Source organism: Peromyscus leucopus, chromosome 5, assembly GCF_004664715.2.
Source record: "Peromyscus leucopus breed LL Stock chromosome 5, UCI_PerLeu_2.1, whole genome shotgun sequence".
Classification (NCBI taxonomy): domain Eukaryota; kingdom Metazoa; phylum Chordata; class Mammalia; order Rodentia; family Cricetidae; genus Peromyscus; species Peromyscus leucopus.
The window spans coordinates 127,879,003-127,902,529 of NC_051067.1; the positions used below are offsets into that span (position 1 = coordinate 127,879,003).

The 23,527-nt window shown below is 47.5% G+C and overlaps 1 protein-coding gene across 1 annotated transcript in view; it reads right to left on the bottom strand.

Moving 5' to 3' along the window:
- Egln1 (egl-9 family hypoxia inducible factor 1) overlaps window positions 1-6,797 on the bottom strand; it is a 40,013-nt gene extending 33,216 nt beyond the window's left edge. Inside the window, 2 exon segments of the mRNA XM_028889818.2 lie at window positions 5,959-6,755; window positions 6,758-6,797. Coding sequence (XP_028745651.1) covers window positions 5,959-6,755; window positions 6,758-6,782 — 822 coding nt within the window. The 5' untranslated portion in view covers window positions 6,783-6,797.
- Window positions 6,798-23,527: the final 16,730 nt, after the last annotated feature.

Sequence of the window (23,527 nt, forward strand, 5' to 3'; positions counted from 1 at the left end):
CAGTTCCCTGCACCAGAAAAGTATCTAAGAATCTGTTAGAACGAAAGGTCAAAAGTGAAAAATTAAATAAAACAACCAAGTTGATAACATCAACCCAAAGACACACATACAACAAGCATAGGCTTCAAAGTCCTGCTAGAACAAGAGCCTGGTGGAGGAGAGGAAGAGAGAGAGACAGACGGACGGATGGACGGACGGACAGCAGGAAGACAGGCCCACGAAGGGAGTGGGGTGCCCTGCTCTAGGAACACAGCTCCAACAGCGACAGGACAGACAGGGTGGAAAAGGAGGTCAAACTAGAGTGTCAGACCAGCTGAAGCATTTGGAAAGAGGAAAGTAAAGTGAGTCACATGTTCAGTCCCCCCCCCAGAAACGGCAAAAACAGAGCACAACCAGTTCTGCAGGAAAGGACCACTGAGGAACAGGAGAGGGCTGAGGCCACCTCCGCTGGCTTGTCATTAACAGGCCTTCCTTGAACAAGTCACTTAACCTCTCCAAACTTATTTTCTATTTGCAGGGTGTGTGTGTGTGTGTGTGTGTGTGTGTGCATGCCTGTGTGTGAATATACACTCGTGTGTGCATGTGTGCACCCAGCCAAGGGAGTGGTTGGGTCAAAAGAGGCTCTAAGCCTCTTTTCTCCAGCTTACAAGAGGTGGAGAGAGAGGGAAAGCAGTAATCTCTTAATGAAAGAGTCGGGGCTAGATCTCTGAGTCCAAGAGGCCAGCCTGGTCTACATAGCAAGTTCCAGGCCAGTCAGGGTTCCATGGTGAGACTGTGTCTCAAATAAACTAAGAAAAGAAAGAATCAGAAAACTGGTATTTTTTTTAACATGGGAAGAGTAATAGTTAATAATAGTTCGGCCCACTGCTTTCCAGAAAAGGTGCATTGCTTGTGTGCAGGTTACAGAGATTCCTCACAGCAAGTGTGAAAGGCAGGCAGTACTGTGAATACCAAGTGAGGCTCACAGACACTGAGCCACTAGCCTAAAAGCACAGCCAATCATGGGGTCCCAGCAGCAGACCTAGCATCCCACCCAGATCCAGCAAGGACATAGACCCACATGCCTTCCTTCCTTCCTCAGTCATGCTACAGATGTTTTTGTGAAACAAGGTCTCACTCTGTGGGTCTGGTTGGCCTGGAACTCCTTTTATAGACCAAGATGGTTTCAAACTCACAGAGATCCTCCAGCCTCTGCCTTCCAAGTGCTGGATTTAAAGATGTGCACCATCATACCTGGCCCCACAGTAACCTCTTAACCTCTAAGGAACATCTTCTGCTCAGCTGCCAGGGACCAGCTGATGCAGCTATCAACCACTGGCAGGCTGCTCCCATTTCTATGTCCAAGGTTCGAGGACAGCAGTTCTCAACCTGGGCGTCACATATCAGATATCCTGCATATCAGATGTTTACAGTATGATTCATAACAGCAGCAAAATTATAGTCATGAAGTAGCAACAAAATAATTTTATGGTTTGTGGAGGGGGCACTCACAACATGAGGAACATATTAAAGGGTCGCAGCAGTAGGTAGGTTGAAAATTGCTGTACCAGGAGGAAAGTGAGGCAGGCAGAAGTAGCGAGGGACAGAAGCTGTCTGGTTCTGTTCTTTTTAGGCTTACGAACGGGAGATTTGCTTCTCACAGGTCAGGAGGCTTTAGTCTGCATCCAGTACAGCACAGTCCAGGCCTGCCTCTGCCTCTCACTGCAGGGTTTTATCATCTAAGAGGATTGCCACCTCTCTCTATGGTAGCTGCAATAAAGCAGCAGGATCGTCCTCATCCTATTCTTTGCTCTCAAAGCCGTCCAGAGCTGACTAATTAACTGCAGCACTAGAAAAATCTGAGTAGTATAAGGTGCTTGTTCCTCTCATCCCATTACTCATTATCTCTCTCTCCTTTGCAGTGCTGGGGACTGAACCGGGGTGCCTTCACACACCAGGCATGTGCTCCGCCACTGATCTGTATCCCCAACATCTTTTCCTTACACATGTTCTTAAATGAACACAGGAAACTTGGGATTAAATTTAAAAACTTTATACATGTTGTAATTCTAGTAATTCCACTTTAGTGGTTTGTTTTGTGTTTTTTTGGACACAGGTTATCTCTGTGCAACTCATGCTCAGACTCACTATTCTCCTGCCTCAGCCTTTTTTTTTTTTTTTTTTTTTTTTGAGACAAGGTCTCACTCTGTAGCCCTGGCTGGCCTTGAACTCAGAGATCTACCTGTCTCTGCCTTCCAATTGCTGGGATTAAAGGCATGTGCCACCACCACACCTGGTGTTGCAATAATTTTAATGAGGAACATTCTCCTTGAGAAAAAATGGCAGCAGATGAATACAATGCTCCCCCGGTCCCATTCCTCTACACCAACTCCCTCTACCCAGTTAAAGCGCCTGTGGCTTCTGAGAGCGCTCAGACATTGCTCTGTACAAGGGGAAGACTGTGGCTCCTTACCGCTGACGTCACCATGAGCCTTCCTGATGGAAGGAAGGATGTGAGAAAGGGTAAGAGGTTAAAGGGAAGCTTAAGGGCGAGAAAAGGGTGAGGATCCCAGAGAGAGCGGAGACGAGAGCTGGGTTGCATCAGTGGCGACAATCACGTTTCTGGTTTTCTTCATCTTCCCTTGGGGGTTCCTCTTTTCAAGCGGGTGGACAAGCAGTGGCCAGATGCGCATGTCTGAGGCGGACACTGGGGAAGTCAACTTGGCAAGTCTCACAACTTGATGTCCATGTCCTGACATACATGTACATGATGTAAGTGACAGAACTCAGAGCTTAGTTGGAAGACCTGACTTAAATACTGGTATCTGGGAGTTGGAGAGATGGCTCAGTGATTAAGAGTACTCACTGGCCGCTCTTCTAGAGGACCCGGGTCAATTCCCAGCACAGTGGCTAACAACTGTCTGTAACTCCAGTTCCAAGGGATCCAATGCCCTCTTCTGGCCTCCACTGGGCACTGTTCATAAGTGGTGCACAGACAAACACATGCAGGCAAAACACTCATACACATCAAATAAACAAATAACCAGGTGGTGGCGCACGCCTTTAACCCCAGCATTTGGGAGGCAGAGGCAGGCGGATCTCCATGAGTTCTAGGCCAGCCTGGTCTACAAAGCGAGTTCCAGGACAGCCACGGCTATACAGAGAAACCGTTTCTATCTTGAGAAACTAAACAACAACAATAATAATCCTAGTATCTTACAGGACTTCCAGTAAGAGAAGGATATTCCTCAACCTCACTCATCTAACCTAGGGGTGGGAACCAGGCACTGACAACCTGCTACTGCTTCAAAAGTCAAAGTGAGAAACACACACTGAAAGGAAGCTTAACACCGATCTCACAGTACAAACACAAAGACATTCCCGAAGGCAATCAAATATTACAGCCTCCTTCTGACAACCCCTACGAGCAGACTTAAAAGTTGCACTCTTAAGTTATACTCTTAAGTCTGTCTCGTAGGGGTTGTCAGAAGGAGGCTAAACACACAGCCGCTTTTAAGTATATGAAGTAAACACCTAATAGTCAAAAAGTTTACAAAGCCGGACCCAGAGTGCCACGACGGACTCCCTCACCATCAACAGAAATGTCGCCTATCAGAACTAGAGTTCCAGCCATATGCTCAGTGAGGAAACACCTTCTCACCTGATGTCTCCTACATCCAGTGCAGAAGGAAAACATACGCTCCAAGTCTAGCTTGAACCTGAGCCATTTTTGCCTGAGTGGTGGGCCCTGGTCTGGCATGAGCTGACCTTTACCCCAAATCTAAGTCAGGGATGCGACTCACTGCCCAACACTGCCATCACTGTGACAGCGCCCGTGCAGAGACTAGTCTGCAGCTTGATACAGCCGACTTGCTGAGTATTTGGGAGGAGTGTACAATTGGTGTCTGCATGCTCAAAAGCAGTGGTTTTTTTTTAAAGAAATACTTAAATTACATATTCAAACATGATTGCCCAATTTTTTTAGCCAAAAAGTTCAATAAGGGGCTAGTATGATGGCTCAGCAGGTACAGGTACATGTGCCAAGTCTGATAACAGAAGTTCCATGTCCAGGACCCACTTGGTAGAAGGAGAATCAATTGCAGAAAATTGTCCTCTAACCTACGCACACAATAAGTAAGAAATGTCATTTTTAAAATGTGAGGGTCAATGAAAGGAAGTCCTTAAGACCATTCATAGACACTGAAACTGTATCCTTGCAATGAATGAGAAGCGTAAGCTCAAATTCAGAGTGTAAACCCCGTAAACCTCCCTGCTACCAGGCATCGTCCTTGCCCTCGTGGTAAGACCTCCAGTCAAGTGACTTAAATCAGCACTGTTTCCTTCAGCCACTTCAACCCATGAGGAAAGAGGTGTCTATTTCCCAACAGCTTCCCAGGAGAGCTGCTGCCCTCAGACCCAGGCTGTCTGTTGGCTCTTCCCCACGAACAGGAGGGAAGAGGCTTGCTAGTTCCTCACCTAAGGCAAGCAGATCCGGAGAGACCGAGGAAACCACCTTCCTTGCGCCTCTCCCTGGGACTTATTGCAGACTATCCCCGCAACAGTAGCTCTTTCTTGTAGTGACAGGGACATTCAGATGGGACCCAGGACAGCCTTTGTCTTTAAATGTAAATGAAAATCTCACTGAAACCCCAAACTGAGATCCAATCAGACGTCCACCTTCTTCCCAGCTTTATTTTATTGGACTTTCAGAGACAGAGCTCCAGTACACCCCAGGCTGGCCTGGAACTGGAGATGTAGCAGAGATAACCATAAACTTCTGATCTTTCTGCCTTCAACTCCAAAGAACTGGGATCACAGCAGTGCGGGCATGGTCTGCATGTTGCTGGGGACCAAATTCGGGGTTCTCTGCATGCTAGACAAGCACTCTATCAACTGACCTACATCCCCAGCATGAAGCTTAATTTTAAGCAACTTTTTCTTGAGCTCACTTGATATTAAGACAGGTGCCCTCATCCAGTATGGGGCTAAGAAAGCTGTAAATTGCCTTCTCGTTATATTTATTGTATTTTTCCCTTCCAAACATGCTCAGTCTGACAGTCCCATATGGCTGTCAGCATAGTTTGAAACCTACACAAGGAAGAATTACTAGGAAGAGGCTGTGTGTACAAACTTGTGTGTCGGGGTTTTCCAAAACCTCTCAAAACTCTAACTGGAGTGGGAGGGTGGATCAGGTTGGCCCTGGGGGGGTAAATCAAAGAAAAGATTCAGATCTGGGAAGGAAAAGTGGAGAGCCGCTGTCTGCCACAGGAGGGAGGAGCAGACTGGAAGGAACTGCCACAGTAAGAGAGAAAGAAAAAAAAAAAATCCCACTAAACCTAAAGTTAAAAGGAGCCCTCCGACCTCCAACTCCGTGTGGGTTTTGTTTAAGGAAAAAAAAAAAAATCCAGGAAGCCACAAAAACAGCTTTTTCAAGAGAAGGATCACGTTAACAAAGCGAATAGAGGAAACCTGTGCTCTGAGTGTAACCTACCTACTATGAGCCCTGGGAACGGAAACCCCTCTTTCCCGGTTTGGTAGTGGGTTTCAAAACAGTAGGGACAGCCAGCAAGATAAAGGTACAAGGGGGAGGGGGAGCAGGCCGTCAAGCTTTTCCTGAATACAGGGAGTCTTCCGACCACAGGCTTTTAAATGGGCCTTTCTCGGGGCAGCTGACAAAACTCCCAGCTAAACACTCGCAGTGTCCGGCTCTCAATGAGAGCCGGTGTGCGCTGAAAACCGCGGGGCTTTCAACTAGCTCAGGCACGCAGGCAAGATGCACCACCACCCACACCCGATGTAGCCGGTACCCCAATGCCCCCCATTAGTGACCAGGGCTCCAGCAGTGTCTGAACTGTAGCGAAGAGTACTACAGGGACAAAAGAAACCACGCTAACGCGGAGCGCCCGCCCCAGGTCTGTGGGGGCGAAGGGGTGGTCCTCACAGACCCTCCTCCTTCGGGCGCGAGCCCCAGCCACTTACTTTCGTTCGACCGTTTATCCTGTAGTTGCCCAGCTTCCCGCTGCAGTGGCGGATCAGGTCGTCCATGCTGCTCATGAGCAGGCCGATGGTCTCGCAGCCGGGCTCCTTGCCCTCAATCCAGGTGATCTGGTCCCCCCGGATGTCCTTGGAAGAGTCACTCTTCTGGCTGACCAGCTGCCCGTCCGTGAACTTGCCGGTGTCGTGTAGGGCGCGCACCTCGTCGCCGATCTGCTGCCCGGTCTCCTTGCCCAGGAAGTCGTCCACTACACAGATACCGTGCTTGTTCATGCACGGCACGATGTACTCCAGCGCCAGCTTCAGCGCCGGCAGCGGCTTGGTCTGCCCGTTGGGCCGCAGCCCACCGCTGGGACTCAGCGCCTCCCCGGGGCCGCCGCCTGATGGGCACAGGCTGGCACGCTCCGGGCCCGGAGACCTGCTAGCCGGAGGATCCTCGGAGCCGGGCTCCGCCGGGCCAGGGCCACTCCGGGCCTGTGCTGCGTCCTCAGGGCCCGGGGCGCTCGAGGCCGCCGCGCTGTCCCCGCGCCGGGCCGCCCCGCCGGCGCGCGCGGCTCCGGGGGCCCCACCACCGGGCGGGGGCGCGACGCGGGGCTGCGCCGGCGCGGGCTGCGCGCGGGGGGCCTCGCCGCCCTGGCACACTAGCTTGTGTTTCTTCCAGTCCTGGCGCTGGTGTTCCTTACAGCAGTAGAAGGAGTTGCGGCAGCGGCCACAGCGCAGCAGGTTCTCCATCTTCCCGCACAGCTCGCAATACTGCCGGTCGCGCTCGCTAGCGCTCAGCACGCCGGCCCGCCGCTGTCACTGGCCATAGCCGCGTCAGGGCGGGCCGCGGGCCGGGAGCGGGGCGGCGGCGGGGCCGTCGGGGCGCCCACCCGGGGCCGCCGCCCGCTGAGGGAGGCCGCGCGCTCCCTGGCCTCGCCTGGGGCCGCCTAGCGCCGCATCGCGCCGGAGAGAGCGCGGCCTGCGCGGCGCTCGGCGCCCTGGGCGGGCGGGCCCAGCCGGCTGCGTCGGGGCGGGCAGGCAGGGCGCGGGCCTGCGGGCGCCACTCGCTCCGCGCGCGCTGCACGTACACCACGGCCCCGGCGACCCGGCGCGCGGGCGGAGAGGGCGGGGGCCGCGCGCACGCGGCGGGCCGGGCCTAGCGGGCGGGCGCGCCGCTTCCTCCGCCCTCCCCTCCCGCCTCGCGGCTCCGCCCGGGTCGCGCGTGGCCGCCTGCGTGCGCGCGCGCGCGCCTCCACCTGCCTGTCGGGGACCCGCGGGCAGCGCTCCGGGACTGCTGCGCGGCGGCCTTGGCCACCTTGGTATTGCAGAGGAGGAAACGGAAGCTCAGACCTCCCGCCGGGCCGCTCAGTGCTCCGGGCAGGCTGCGGCGCGCTCCCGGTCTGCAGCTCCCCGGAGGCCGCAGAGGGCACAACAAAGCCCCCCGCCCCCCCCCCCCGCGCGCCCTCCCTAGCAGCCCGCGTAGGGACCGACTACTGAAACCCCCGGCCAGGTTCTGGTTTTGCTTTGTTTGGTTTTAGTTTTCTGGCGTCCTTAAACTCTGAGATTTTTCCCGGTTCCGGTTCGAGACCTCCCGGGTTAAGTAAGGTAATCAGGGCTCGGTTCCAGATCCGCATTCAGGCCTGAAGCTCTCAAGAGCGTTATTACGTGAACGACTCTGTACACGATCTTAAAATCTCGCATTAGAATCTGCAATAGTGTCTGTATTACGAGGATCAATACAGTCTTTGTTGTTTTGAGATGCAGCCCCGTAGCCCGCAAACTTGACTCTCCTGCCTCACCTGCCACAATGGTAAGGTGATTAGCGTCAGCCCCAGCTCAGTATCTTGATTTTGTTTGTCCACAGTGTTGGGAATTGAGATGAACACACTTGTTTTTGTTTGTTTGTATGAAACCTTAAAACCTCCCTGAACCTGGCGTGGTGGCGAACGCCTTTATCGCCAGCATTCGGACAAGAGGATCACTGAGTTTGAGGCCATTCTGGTCTACATAGCGATTTCCAGGACAGAGAGACCCATTCTCAAACACATACATACATACATACATACACAACAAGCCAGACCTTTTTGTTTCCACCTGTCATTTGTAGGAGGAGTAAAGGGTGGAGCTGGGGCAAGGAGACTGGCCTTTAATTAGAGCACTGGAGAGGGGGAAGTAAGATCTCTGCCAGTTCAGGACCAACCTGCTCTACATGGTAAGTTTCACATCAGCCAGGGTTACAGAGTTGGGCACAGCCACCCTGCTCCCCAAACAGTCAGCAGGACTATCCCAGGCACAAGCATTTGGCGTAGTGTACTCAGGGCACATATTTAACTGTGAATAAATTAATGTAAACACAAAAGGAGGGCTACGGGTGTGGCTCAGCTAGCCTCTTGTTACATGCCTAGGACCTGGGTTTGATCCCCAAAAACTTCTTCCCCCCGAAAGTAAGTAAATCCTAGTAGAATCAAAGAGTTCTTCGGCCTCCTTTTGTTGTAGTAGGCACACATTTTAACTTCAAAAGAGTAGGAATGCTCTTAGCAGGCAACAACAAACGGGTATTTGTTACAAGTCTTATAAATTTACGTATTTGTAGGTATTAAAGTTCCCCCCCCTAGTCCAACAATTTTATTTTATTTTTTTTACAGTTTATTTGCTTAGTATATATATGTACGTATGTGGGTGTGTACAGTCCACAGTGTGTCTGGAGGTCAGAGGACAACTTTCAGGAGTAAGTTCTCTTATTCCATCATGTGTGTTTCTAGGATCAGACTCAGGTTGTCAGTTGTGACTGCAAGTACCTTTTCCTGCTGAGCCGCTGGCCCTGACAGGGTCTTAGAAGGTTACCATTAACCATTGGGTTCCTGGTATGCCAATGTTTACCTCTCTACATGTCTGCCTGTTTTTATTTAATTCTACTTAAAGACGGCAGATTCAGAATCTCAGTTACAGAGTCTCAATCCCTGTGAAACAAGTTCTAGACCCGCATATCTCAAAAGGCAAACATTCCAGAAGAAAGTCTATTAACTTTTTTGTTGCAATTAAGCATATAGAATCACAAAACAAACACATAGTTAATAGAAAGTCAAATATAAAATACTCATTTCAAATATTTCCAAAGGTCCACAATAACTTAGGCCCTAATTCTCATCTAGGAAGGTCTTACTGAGTATGCCACGGGTTAAGTTACATGGATTCCAGCCTGGATTTCCATCACCATGGTAGCTGTCAATACAAAAAAAAAAAAAAAAAGTTTTAATTTTTATATGGGTCAGGCAATCTGGTTGAAATGGGAAGTCGTGTTATCAGGCCCATTGGACAGGTTAGAGGAGTGCCATGGCAGAGTCTCTGCTGCCCAGATGACACTTAGGCCAGGCCATCAGGAGCACCATGGTGGAAACTGAAGGGAGAATTAAAGGAAGTGCTGCGTCCTCCACCCCTGTGTGACAACCTGAACCACAGCTGACTGGCTACCTGAGTGGCCACCCTTTGTTCTTGGCGGATGCTCCCCCAAGTTAAGAAGCAATAGCACCAGAGAACTGATGGGGGACTCAAAGGTAGACACAAGGCTGGGAGTGAGCCCCAAGGAAGACTTAAACCAGGAAGTGATAGCGGCATATGCCTGTCAACCCAGCTACGTGGAAGACTGAGGCAGGAGGATTGAAATTTTAAGTCTTGCTTACAGAGTGTGTGCCTGGGCTACAGAGCAAGTTCAAGGTCAGCCTAGACGACTCAGACCCAAAGTCTCAAACTAGTAAGTTAAAAGAGGATTGGCAATGCAGCTTGATGACACGGTTTGTAGAGCATGGGCACAGTCTCTTTGTAGCCCAGGCTGGCCTCAGATTCAGGATCCTCCTGCCTCACCCTGCATTCCTCAGCCCCCGCACCAGTCCACAAACACACACCGAGGAGGAAATGACTCTAGGCTTTCAGGAAGCCCATGAGGAGGACTTGCCTTTGAGAGAAGTTCAGTTTCTTAAACCGTTACATTTGCCCTAAATCCTGAAAATCCTTAAACATTCCTAGCAGAGTGTCTTTTCTACTCAAGAAGCAGAATGCCTGATTGTAAGGACCTGTGGCTTCCCCATGTGACCATCTTGTTGGAATATGATGCAGAGGGCCAGTATAACAGGCAATTCACCAAGATAAACAGGAAGACAGTCTCTGAGTTCTGGGGAAAGGGACTGGAAATCAGAGCCATTTTCTAACTCTAGTTTTGGGACACACACACACACACACACACACACACACACACACACACAAACACAAGGGTATGGCTGGAAGCAGCACCTGCTGTCCATGAAAGGGGATCTGCCAGGCACACGTTGAGCTTCCTTCCTGCCAAATCGTTCTCTAGTGAAAATAAATCGTTATATGAGACTTTATGTCCAGGAAAACGTACCTGTGATTAAACCTTAACACTTTTGGATTTTAAAGTTGCCCAAAAAATTTAGGCTCAAATTTTCTTAAAATTTTTCTTTAAGAAAATTTCTTAGGGGTTGGGGATTTAGCTCAGTGGTAGAGTGCTTGCCTAGCAAGCACAAGGCCCTGGGTTTGGTCCTCAGCTCCGGAGGGGGAAAAAAAAAGAAAGAAAATTTCTTTAAGAAAAATTTTCCTGCCAGGCATGGCCATGGTGGTGCATGCCTTTGATACCAGCTCTCAGGAGGTAGAGGCAGGCAGATTTCTGTTAGTTTGAGGCTACTCTACTCTGAATAGTTCCAGGACAGTCAGGGCTATGTAGAAATACTGAAAAAAAAAATTTTTTTTAAATTGTGTGTGTGTGTGTGTGTGTGTGTGTGTGTGTGTGTGTGTGTGTAGGGCTAAGGGCATCTTGTGGGAGTGAGTTGGTTCTCTTATTCCCTTACATGCGTTTCAAGACTCCAACTCAGGTTTTCAGGCTTGGTGCAAGAATCTTTACCCAGTGAGCCATTTTGCTGGGCCCAAGAAACATTTTTTTGTTCTTTCTCTCTTTCAGGTAGTGTTTTGTAGCCGAGGCTAGCCTCAAATTTGCTATATATTTAAGAATAACCCTAAACTTCTTACCCTCCTGCTTCCACCTCCTAAGTGCAAGGATAGGTGTGGAGCACCAAGCCTGGGTTGTCTGGCACTGAGGATGGAACCAGAGGCTTCGAGACTACTCGTTAAGCACTCAACCTACCGAGCGACATCCCCAGGCCCATGAATTTTGCTGCCGTTGTTCTGAGACAAGATCTCACTGTGTAGCCCAGTTTGGCCTTCATGCCCAGTTTGGCAGTGATGTTCCTTTGTCATCCTTCAGGGTACTAGGGTGACAGGCTTGGACCTTCACACCCAGAAGAGATGTTTTGAGAGGTGTCTGCTGGTAACCGCTTGTCTGCTGGTAAGGGTCCTCAAGAGAGGAGTACCTAACCGATCTTCAGATTTCCTCAAAACATTCGGGACACTGCAGCAGCTGAAGCAGGTGGCAGTGTATCTCTTGAGCGCAGCCACAGATTGTATTGCAGGAGAGAGCCTGGGTTGAGTAAGATTTCCTTCCCAATCAATCACAGGCCCTTTATTTGGGCATGCATACTACAAGACGCTGTTCAGTGCTGGCTGCTAGAGCCCTGAAACATGTTGTCTTCACAGAAAAGCTGTTGTCAATCTGTGGGTCTTGACCCCTGTGGGGTCCAGGGACCCTTTCACTTGGGTTGCCATATTAGATATTCTGCATACCAGAATAACAGTAGCAAAATTATAGTTATGAAGTAACAATGCGAATAATTTTATGGCTGGGGATCACCACAGATGAGGAACTGTATTAAAGGGTTGCAGCATTAGGAAGATTGAGAACCACTGCCACAGAGGTTGTTACACGCCACACCAGTATCTGGGTGATACGCGTTTAGATATGTGTTATATATTGATTACATATAATGTATGTTTTTAAGGTTTTGTTTTGTGAGACAGGATCTGGCTATGTAGCTCTATGTTGTCCTGGAACTCACTATGAAGTCCAGTCTGCCCTAGAACTCACAGAGATCCACCTGCCTCTGTCTCTGAATGCTAGGATTAAAAGTGTGGGTTATTACACCCAGGGTTTTTTTTTTATTGTATTTTGCTTTTTTAGGGTTTTATTTGAATTTTATTATGATTGTGTGTATACATATGTGCATGTGTGATGAGGAGCATGCGTGCCGTGGTGCTTGGCCAACAGTCATAGAACTACTACCTGGTTCTCTCCTACCATCTGATTCCCAGGGATCAGATTCAGGTTATTAGGCTTGCCAGCAAATGCCATCTCACTGGCTTCAGTGTTTTGTTTTTTATTTTTTATTTTTTTTTAAACAGGGTCTCATGTACCAGACTGGAATCAAACTCACAACATAACTAAAGATAGCTTTGAACTCCTGATCTTCCTGCCTTTACCTCCCACGTACTGGGATTATAAGCATGTACTTGATTTTATATAACTTAAATAGCTTATATAGCTCCTATAAAGCAAGTTTCAGGCCAGCCAAGGCTACATAGTAAGACTCTTTTCTCAAAAAATAATAATAAGGACTGGAGACATAGCTCAGCAGTTAAGAGTTGCTCTTCCAGAGGTCCTGAAGTCAATGCCCAGCAACCACACGGTGGCTCACAACCATCTGTAATGGATCTGATTCCCTCTTCTGGTGTCCATGGAGACAGAGTACTCATATACATAAAAATATATGAATAAAGAAATCTTTTAAAAAATAATAAATAAAATCTTGGGCCAGGCAGTGGTGGTGCACGCCTTTAATCTCAGCACTTGGGAGGCAGAGACAGGGGGATCTCTGTGAGTTCAACGCCAGCCTGATCTATAGAGTGAGTTACAGGACAGCCAGGACTACATAGAGAAAACCTGTCTCAGAAAAAATAAAAAATAAAAACAACAAAATCTTAGCACATGCCTTATAAACCCAACTCTGGGATGTGGTTGGAGCCAAGTGGACCCTGGGAGCTTTTAAGTTAGCCAGTCTAGCTAGAACAGTGAAGAGACCTACATTCAGTGAAAGACTCAGTCTCAAAAAAAGGTGGGCTAAGATATTATACTACATATACACAGGCCCTGCTGCCCCCAAACAGTGGGCTGGGCAAAAGGCTCACTTGGTGATGCAGCTTTCCTTGGGGCCACTAAACCACATCCCTGCTCCTGTTCTTTGCTGTTTTCCACCAAGCACTTCAAGGGACTCATGTTGTCCTTGAAACAAACCCCCATGCTGTCATAGACGATGTTTGAATTGTTAATTCAGAATACAAATAAACAAATGAAATTTGTAGTCATGGCCATTTCATTGCCGAACCACTGCCCGCAATCCCACAATATGCAGAAAACATTGTAACTGACGACAAACCAGAAAAATCCCCAGGAGCTTATATCAAAGGATACATGAGGACCAGCCAAGATGGTTCACTGGGTAAGGGTGCATGATACCAAGCATAGTGACCTAATTTTGATTCCCTAGAGCCCACATGGTAGAAGAGAGAACTCACTCCAGAAAGTTGTTCTCTGATCTCCACATGTGCCATGCCATGCACCTACACACAGTAAATAAATGCAGAATATAAGCTTTGTGGTGGTGGCACACACCTTTGATCCCAGCACTTGGAAGGCAGAGGCAGGTGGATCTATGAGTTTGAGGCCAGCCTGGTCTACAGAGTGAGTTCCAGGACTACACAGAGAAATCTTGTCTCAAAAAACCTCAATAAATATATTATTTAAAAAGTTGAGGGGTTGGGGATTTAACTCAGTGGTAGAGCACTTGCTTAGCAAGCTCAAGGCCCTGGGTTCTCAGCTCTGAAAAAAAAAAGTTGAAGGTCTGGGTATGTAGCTGAGTGGACAGGGTGCTTGCCAAATGCATGGAGCCTGAAGTCTGATTCCCGGGACCTCATCAGACCAGCTGTGATGGTGTACAACTGTAGCAACCCTCAGGAGATGGGATACATGAGATCCCGGCCCAAAAACAATAATAAATGACTTATGTATGTGGAACATACAGTTCCTTCATTGTCAACAGTGCAGGTACAACTGGATGGTCCATTTTTATGCATAGAGGAACAGAAGTTTAACAGTTATGGCAGGTAACCTCTAAAGAAGAGGAGAGGGTGTCAACCATCTAGGAGAATGAAGGTGCTTCATGGTGGTGGCAAGAGCTGTGGGGAGACCTGGAAGGGCTGGTTTTGGGGACACCACTCCAGCAAGCGTACAGAGCCATGACTTTTAGAAAGATAGCAATGCAAACTTCCCAGCTCATGCCTCATCTATAGTTTAATGACGTGGATACCAGCTCCAGTTCAAGATGAAGAGGGCCCTGCCAGGGTTTGTGACTCACTGCCAGCTTGATGTCTTGCAGGGAGACCCACAAAGGCCCAAGCAGCTCATTCCTCTAACTGCCTTCTCAGTGCTCTACCAATGACCTCCCCCTCAGGCACCCTTAACTGTTTGTTTATTCCTTTATCAGTTACTGTCCAGCAATCCCTACTTGTTAATGGTATTAAAAGAGCCCTAGTGGTGTGTCCCTGAGGTCACTTCCTATAGCTAGTCCACACTGGAGCTGCACAGACAGACTGGGAAACACTGGCAGTCAGTTCCCAGTTGACCCACAAAGTAGCTAGGATTTAAGAAATGAGATATAGAGTGGTCGCCATGGGCTGGCGATGAAAGACCAGCAGGGGTTCTGCATTGATGAAGAGCATCCAAAAGACCTCACTTGATCAGGACAGCCTTTTTTATTTCTTTATATTTGTTTTAAAAAATGTAATTAGCAGATATATAAATAATGAGTTTTAGTATGACATTCTTGCACATGAGTATAATGTATTTTGCTCACACCCCTCCCAATCTTCCTCTTGTTACCCCTGCCCCTCCTGCTGGTCCCCTTCCTCTCTACAGATGATTCCCATTCTGCATATGAAAAAAACATGTATTTCTTTTTCCCCTTTATTACTTTCTCTTGCCCCCCCAATGGTCCCTTCTTTCCTTTTTGCTTCACACACACACACACACACACACACACACACACACACACACACACATGTATGTTCAATCTAGATTCTGTATATGAGGAAAAAAAACATTTCCTGTTCTGAGTCTGTATCTTAGTTATGGTTTCTATTGCTGTGAAGAGATACCATGATCACAACAACTCTTATAAAGGAAAACATTTAATTGGGGTGGCTCACTTATAGTTCAGAGGTTCAGTCCATTATCATCATGGCAGGGAGCTGGGCTGCATGCAGGCAGACATGGTGCTGGGGAATTCTATATCTTGATCCAAAGGCAACAGGAAGTGAATTGTCTCACTGAGCATGGCTTAAGCATATATGAGCCCTCAAAGTGATACACTTCCTCCAACAAGACCACACCTACTCTAACTAGGCCACACCTCCTAATAGTGCTACTCTCTTAGGGGCCATTTTCCTTCAAACCATCACAGTCTGACTTATTTCATTTGATACAATGATCTCTAGTTCCATTCATCTTCTTGCAGATGACATCACTTTATTCTTCTTTATGGTTCAGTAAAACACATGCTTTGTTATATAGGTGTAGATGTAGTTTTTCGTCCAGACCACCAGTCAGCTCTGTCCCACCAGCTGGCTTTCAAATAGCTACACAGAGACTTATTATTAATTATAGATGCTCAGCCCATAGCTTAGGCTTGTTACTATCTCTTACATCTTAACCAATATTTCTTACCTACTCTCTACCACATGGCAGTACCCTTTTTCAGCACAGTATGTTCATCTCCTGCTTCCGCTGTGTCCTCATGACTCCACCCTTCTTCTTCCCCAGCTCTTTTGTCCATGAGTCACACCTAGCCACTACCTGCTTAGCTATTGGCCAGTCAGCTCTTTCTTAACAAAGAGAGCAACACATCTTCACATGTAAGTTTTATTACCCATGCACACACATACCCCACACTTTCTTTATTCATTCATCTGTTGATGGGCATCTAGGCTGCTTCTGTGTCTTGGCTGCTGAATGGTGCAGCAATAAACAGGGTTTGCGAGTATCTCTGTGGGATGTCTACTTGGCCTTCTTCAGTGAATCCAGCAGTGATAAAAATGAGTCACACAGTCCGGGACAGAGTTTTGAAGAACAGGCACTAGTCACACTGCCCAGAATTCAGTTCCTGTCTAGTTTGCTCCCTCAGCTGTCCCCTCCCCGAGGGCCACTCTAGTGGGATGTGCTGCTGTGTAGACCTCTGAGCTGCTGGCATGGCAGCCTCCCTGCCCCCACTCTATCTCCTGCTTCCAACCACTTATTCCGAATAAACTTTGTCAGCCCAGAACTCACATTGCTCCCCTGCATAGTAATCATAACAACCTTCAGCAAGGTCTCCAGTCACATATACAGGAAGAAGATGGAGCTTTTAGTGTCTGGCTGCCTTCTCCCGTCAGTGGCTCTGCACCCCTCTTCAAGTCCCTGCCTCCCATCACACACACACACACACACACACACACACACACACACACACACACCAGTCCTTCCACACACATGTGCTGCTCTTTCATATCCATTGGGGCTACATTCTTTGAATTCCTCTTACTTTTTCTTCCACTGAAGAAATGAATAGACAGATACAGAGACAGGAACAGACAGACCTAGTGACAGAGATAAAGAGGAGGAGGAGGAGGAGGCAAGAAGAAGGAGGGGAACAGCTTAGTTGAGTGTCCAAAAGGTTTGAAAACTTCTTAAATTTACAAAAGACCTCATTGAAAGCAACCCTGTGCCTTCTGGAGGAGCCCACTCAGAACTCGAAGCATGCCTGGGGAACTGAAAGGAATCCAGGCAGAGGTCAGCAAAACCAAAGGAACTTAAATGCAGCCTTACTGCTAGCCCTTTAAGGATTGAAAAAAAAATTTTTTTTTTTTTAAATCTGGTGAAGCCCTGATAATGGAGCGCTCTCCAGTGATGAATGGGCCACAGGGCTGCACAAGTATGTGGGCTTCACATTCCTGGAGGCCGAAGTCCTGCTGCTGTCAGAGAGCCAAAGACAAATCTCCAGAAAGCACAGCCAGTGACGGCCTTGGGGGTGGGGCCCGGATGAGAATTCCATCCTTCAAACACACACATCCTGGAAAGAGTGAGGGAAATTTTGCATTCCAGAATGTTTGAAAGTCAAAGTTTGGAAGCTTAATTAACATTCTGGAGAACAAATAAGCTGGAAAAAGAAAAAAAGAGAGAGAGAGCTGAGGTACAGCTCTGTGGTAGAGTGTTTGTCTAGCATATACTTGGCCCTGGGTTCAACGCTTAGCACTGAAGTTGGCCTAAGCCTGGGGGGATGACCACTGGTCCTATGGAAACCAAGGAAGGACTCCTAAGTTTGAGAAGACAGACATCTATATAATGTTAGAAATAATGGGAAAGGATGCTACATGATCTCCACAAATATCACCGTGAAGTTTGAGGCAAGGGAGAGAAGTGAACTTCAAAAAGGTAAAGTTATAAACGTAGAACTACGGGGCCGGAGGGATGTTCAGAGATTAAAAGCGCCTGTAGCTGGGCGAAGGTGGCACATGCCTTTGATCCTAGCTCTCAGGAGGCAAAGGCCAGCCTGGTCTACAAAGCAAGTTCCAGGACAGCCAGGGCTACACAGAGGAACTCTGTCTCAAAAACAAAACAACAACAACAACAAAAGAACACCTACTGCCCTTGCAGAGGATCCAGGTTTGGTCCCCATGACTCACCTCCTATAACTCTAGTTCCAGGGGATCCAACACTCTCTTCTGACCTCTGAAGGCATTGCATATATGCGATACAGGCATATATGCAGGCAAGACACCCATGCACATAAAAGTCTAAAAAAAAAGAAAAAGTAAGGATGTGAGACAAGGCTAATTTGCTTTATCATAATAACCATTTCACCTCTGTGCCATCCCATGATTTTCCCTTGATGTTTGTAAATCTCAAAAATGCAAGACAAAAATATTAAAACAAACAAAAAAACCCAAAAACCAATGACAGAGTGGGGTATGGTAGTGCTTGCCAGCAATCCCAGGACTTGAAATGATGAGTTAGTGGGGTTTTTTTTGTTTGTTTGTCTTGTTTTTGTTTTTCAAGACAGGGTTTCTCCGTTAGCCCTGGCTGTCCTGGAACTCACTTTTGTAGACCAGGCTGGCCTTGAACTCAGCGATTCCCCTGCCTCTGCCTCCTGAGTGCTGGGATCAAAAGCATGTGCTATGACCACCTAGGTAGTTTGGTTATTTTAAGGTACCAAATAGTGATGATGATGATGATGATGATAAATAAAAAGAAAAAAAAAAAAACAGACTGAAGAGGAGCATGCAGCTGGGCTTGGAATTGGAAATTCACTGAGAGAACAAACCTAATTAACACACCTCACAGGAGCCCCCCCCCCCTTCTATGAGGTAAATGAGGCTGAACTTTTTGTTATTGTTTTTGTCTGTCCCACCCCCATCCCCAGAAAGGGTTTCTCTGTGTAGCCCTGGCTATCTTAGAACTGGATCTGTAGACCAGGTTAGCCTCAAACTCAGCAATCTACCTGCTTCGGCCCCCTGGGATTGAAAGTGGAGGCTGGACATCAGGAATTGTCTTCATTTGAATCTGATAGCACATAATATATTATAAAAGAGAAGAAGAAAGCTGTGAGTTTCTGGATAACTGGTAGGGCATAGAAATGTGGAGCTGAGGGCTGGAGAGATGGCTCAGCAGTTAAGAGCACTGGCTGTTCTTCCAGAGGACCTGAGTTCAATTCCCAACAACCACATGGTGCCTCACAACCCCACCTGTAATGAGTTCTGGTGCCCTCTTCTGGTCTGCAGTCATACATGCTGTATACATAATAAATAAGTACATCTTAAAAAAAAAAAAAAGAAAGAAAGAAAGAAACGTGGAGCTGAATGTGAAAGAGCCATGTGTGCTGGGTGTGTAGAAACTGTCAATGTTAGCTGGAAATGTTAGAGACTGGTAGTTTGAATGTAATTGGCACCCATAAGCTCACAGGAAGTGGCATTATTAGGAAGTGTGGTTTTGTTGGAGTAGGTATGGCCTTGTTGGAGGAAGTATGTCACCACTGAGGTGGCCTTTGAGATCTCATATATGCTCAAGCCACACCCAGAGTCTCAGTTCACTTCCTATTGCCTGCTTACAAGATGTAGCTCCTTCTCCACTCTCAGGTCCTTCTCCAGCACCATGTCTGTAACATGCATGTCAACATGGCCCACCATGATGATGATGGACCAAACCTCTGAAACTGCAAGTGAGCCACCCCAGTTAAATGTTTTCCTTTATAAGAATTGTGTGGGTTGGGCTTGAGAAAGGGCTCAGAGGTTAAGAGCACTGGATGCTCTTCCAGAGGTCCTGAGTTCAATTCCCAGCAACCACATGGTGGCTCGCCACCATCTGTATTGAGATCTGGTGCCCTCTTCTGCATGCAGAATACATCTGTATACATAATAAATCTTTTTTAAAAAAAGGAAGGAAGGAAGGAAGGAAGAAGGAAAGAAAGAGAGAGAGAGAAAGGAAGAAAGAAAGAAAGCAAGAAAGAAAGAGAGAGAGAGAGAGAGAGAGAGAGAGAGAGAGAGAGAGAGAGAAAGAAAGAAAGAAAGAAAGAAAGAAAGAAAGAAAGAAAGAAAGAAAGAAAGAAAGGAAGGAAGGAAGAGTTGTGTGGCCATGGTGTCTCTTCACAGCACTAGAAACCCTAAGACAGAAAGCATCTGTGACCCAAAGCAAGGATGGAGTGTGAGCTAGGCAAGAACCAGGAAGAAAATGGAAAGGGGGGACCTCAAGTGTGTGAGCTGAAATTAGAGGCTCTGAAAGAACCCCTAAGCAAACAAGCATTCTTCAACAGAAATAGACCCACGGAGAACATTGAAGTTGGAACAGGAATACTCACATAGAGAGCAGAGACATTTATAGCAGTTAATTCACTTTCTATGGATGGCCACCTGTTGTTTGTCTAAGAGGCTGTGCCAGAGGTGGGCCTAGAACTGCACAGCTGTAATCCCAGCCCTTGAGAGATGGAGACAGGAGGATCGGGGTCAAGGTAAAACTTGGTTATAGGGCAAATCTGAGACCAGCCTGGGCTACACGAGACTGTCAACAAGAAAAAATGAAAAAGAGAAAGGGAAGCAAAACTTTGTTTTGAAGTCGATGTCATAGCCATGAATTTCCTTCACAGAGGATTCTTCTGAGATGATTCAAGATTTGGGCCAAAATAAGGTTGCCGGAAGGAGGGAGGTGGGGGGGAGAAGGGGAGGGATTGAGTCCAGGAGATTTGTTTTGTTCTAGGCATACTCTGATGGAGCCTACCCTGACACCTGGAGGCATTTCATTGGCTTGCTCTTCTTTTGGTTGTTTTTTTTTTTTCTTTTGAATTTTTGTTTGTTTGTTGAGATAGGGTTTTATGTTAGCCCAGGCTAGACTTGAACTCCTGACCCATCTCCTCCTCCCAAGTGCTGGGATTACAGGCTTGCATCATCACACCTAGCTTACTCCACTCTTAAACAGATACATCATAAGGAGATCTGGAGAAGCTGGTGAGATGCCTCAGTGGGTAAAAGCACACCACCAAACCTGACAGCCTGAATTTGACCCCACAACCCCCATGGTAGAAGGGCAGAACCGGTCCCTGCCAGCTGTGTTCTGACCTCCACACATGCCACAATGTTCAAGCACATGCACATCCACTCACATAGACATAAAATAAATAAATGTAAAAGAGAAACTAGTAGCAAAATTGGTAATAAATTGTGTGTGTGTGTGTGTGTGTGTGTGTGTGTGTGTGTGTGTGTGTGTTTTAGGAGGGCTAGAGAAATGGCACTGTGGTTACAGGTATGCACTGCTCTTTCAAAGCACCAGGTTCGGTTCCTAGCACCCACAATGGGCATCTCACAATTACCTGTTCCTTCCACTCCAGAGGATCTAACACCTTCTTCTGGTCTCTGAGGGCACCTATACTCCTATGCATACCTTCCCCCACCCCACATACATAGAGACACATAATTAGATTTAAAAAGTCAAATAGTTTTAAAAGGAGAAATATGGAGACTGGGCAGAACTCCAGAGAAAAAACATCTGGCCTGTTAGCATCTTCAATGATGTTGGCAGCAGAGGAGCCTACTGCTTCCGACCTGAGAAGCAGAGGACCCCACCAGCTCTCTCTCAGGACACTGGGGAGCCTACAAGATCTCCTTACATTGCTGAGGAAGTGTACCCAGCCATTCCTGTGCTCAGACATAGACAAGCTACCTTCAGGAGCCAGGGAACTCTGTGTAAACGGCCAGGTAGAAAGTATCGTGGATTTAAATGTACATTGAGCTGAATAGATGGCTCAGCAGTTAAGAATGCTCCTTGCTCTTACCTGAGTTTGGTTCCCAGCACCCACACCAGGCAGCCCTCAAGCCTTCCACTCTAGCTCCAAGGGATCAATAATCTCTTCTAATCGCTAAGGGCACATGCACTCAGTGCACATACCTACATAGATACAGACTCCCATGATTAAAAAATAAATAAAAATAAACACTGTAGGGTTTTTTGTTGTTGTTCTGCTTTATGAGATAGAATGTAACATAGCCCAGGCTGGCCTCAGACTTCCTGACCCTCCTACCTCTGCTTTCTAAGTACTAGAATTGCCGGTGTGCATATTCTGTAGGTCTCTGGAGTCCACATAGTGTCACAACCACTCCGTTCCACCATTGTGTGTTGACAGCAGACACAGAATTCTAAAGTTTCAGCTGGGTGGTGGTGGCACACGCTTTTAATCTCGGCACTTGGGAAGCAGAGGCAGGTGGATCTCTGTGAGTTGGAGGCCAGTCTGGTCTACAAAACAATGTGTGTGTGTGTGTGTGTGTGTGTGTGTGTGTGTGTGTGTGTGTAATTTATATAATTCAGCCTTTAAAAGGAAGAAAATTCTGATACTACAATGTAAACAAATCTTGAAAACAGTACAAAGTGAACTCTGCTCTTCTCCATGATTCCTACCTGTAGGAGAATTCAAAGCAGTCAAAATCATAGAAACAAAGAGGAGGATGGTGATTGATGGGGTGGGAGGCAGGCAGAAAGCTGTTGTTTGCAGGGGGTAGAATTTTGGTCCTGATGGACAGGGGGGTGCTGGGGTCTATTGTGCCCCACGATGCATTCAGGGGACCATATTGCACTTAGGAGTTTGGGGGAGGGAGAATTTTGTGCTACGAGGGGTTTGTTACAGTAAGCAAAGGACAAAGCACCTAGATGTCCTGGATTCCAAACCAGCACTTTAATTCCAGATCCTCCAAGTGGGAAAAAGTTAAGAAATGGGGTAACTCCTGTTTGTAATCCCAGCTGTGGAGAAGCCTGGGGCAGGAGGATTGTGAGACTGAGGCCAGCCTGGACTAGAGTGAGTTACTGGAGAGGAGAAAAGAACAGAAGAAAAGTGAGAGGTAGCAACAACAGATGTAAAACCCATCTGGAGATGATGCCGTGAGTGTGAGTGCAAGCCTGTTAGGATCAGATGGTAGACCTTTCAAACAGATGCCGAGGAATCGCAGAGGTGGGGACACTCCGAGCTTGGACTAAAAGGGACAGAGAAGGAAGAAACCTTTGCCACTCTAAACTACTGAGTACAGACAAGCAAGAAAACACAAAAGGAAAACAGGGATGCTGCCGGGTTTTGTGATTTCTTTTCTGAGTCCTTTTTTCTTTTCTATAAGAGTTGAATGGTTTGCAGCTGAGAAACTGCTTTTTCTTTCTTTTCTGACTCATTCCTTCATTCTTTCTGTCCTCCCTTCTCCTTCCCCCTTCCTCCCTTCTCTCAATTCCCTCCTTCCTACACAGAGGAACCTTGTCTCCCTCCCCATCCCCTTCCCTTTTTCCCTCCCCTTTCCTTCTTTCCCTCCCCCTCCCTTCCCTCTTTCCCTCCCTCCCTCCCTTTCTTCTATCCTTCCTTTCCCACACAGAATCTTATCATGTAGCTCTAGGCTGCCCTGAAACTCATTCTTTACACAGACTGACTTCAAACTTTCAATCCTCCTGACTCAGTCCAAGTGCTGGGATTATAGGCATGAATTACCACTCCCAGTCTGCCCTAATTCTTAGAAAGATGTTTTCCCTGGACATAGAATTCTAAAGTTTCAGCCAGGTGGTGGTGGCACATGCTTTTAATCTCGGCACTTGGGAGGCAGAGGCAGGTGGATCTCTGTGATTTGGAGGCCAACCTGGTCTACAAAACAAGTTCCAGGACAGCCAGGCAGGGATACACAGAGAAACCTAGTCTGAAATCCCCTCCCCCCGCAAAAAAAACCAAAAAACAAAGACAAAAATCCCAGAATATTTTTGTTATTTCTCTGTATGTAGCCTTGTCTGTTCTGGAACTTGTTCTATAGACTGGCCTCAAACTCACAGAGATCCACCAGCCTCTGCCTCCCTAGTGCTGAGATTAAAGGCATGCGCCATTACACCCACCATCAACCCAGAATTCTGAAGTTTCCTTCCTTCCTTCCTTCCTTCTTCCTTCCTTCCTTCCTTCCTTCCTTCCTTCCTTCCTTCCTTCCTTCCTTCCTTCCTTCCTTCCTTCCTTCCTCCTTCCTTCCTTCCTTCCTTCCTTCCTCTCTTTTTTTCTCTGAATTAGGGTTTCTCTGTAGCTTT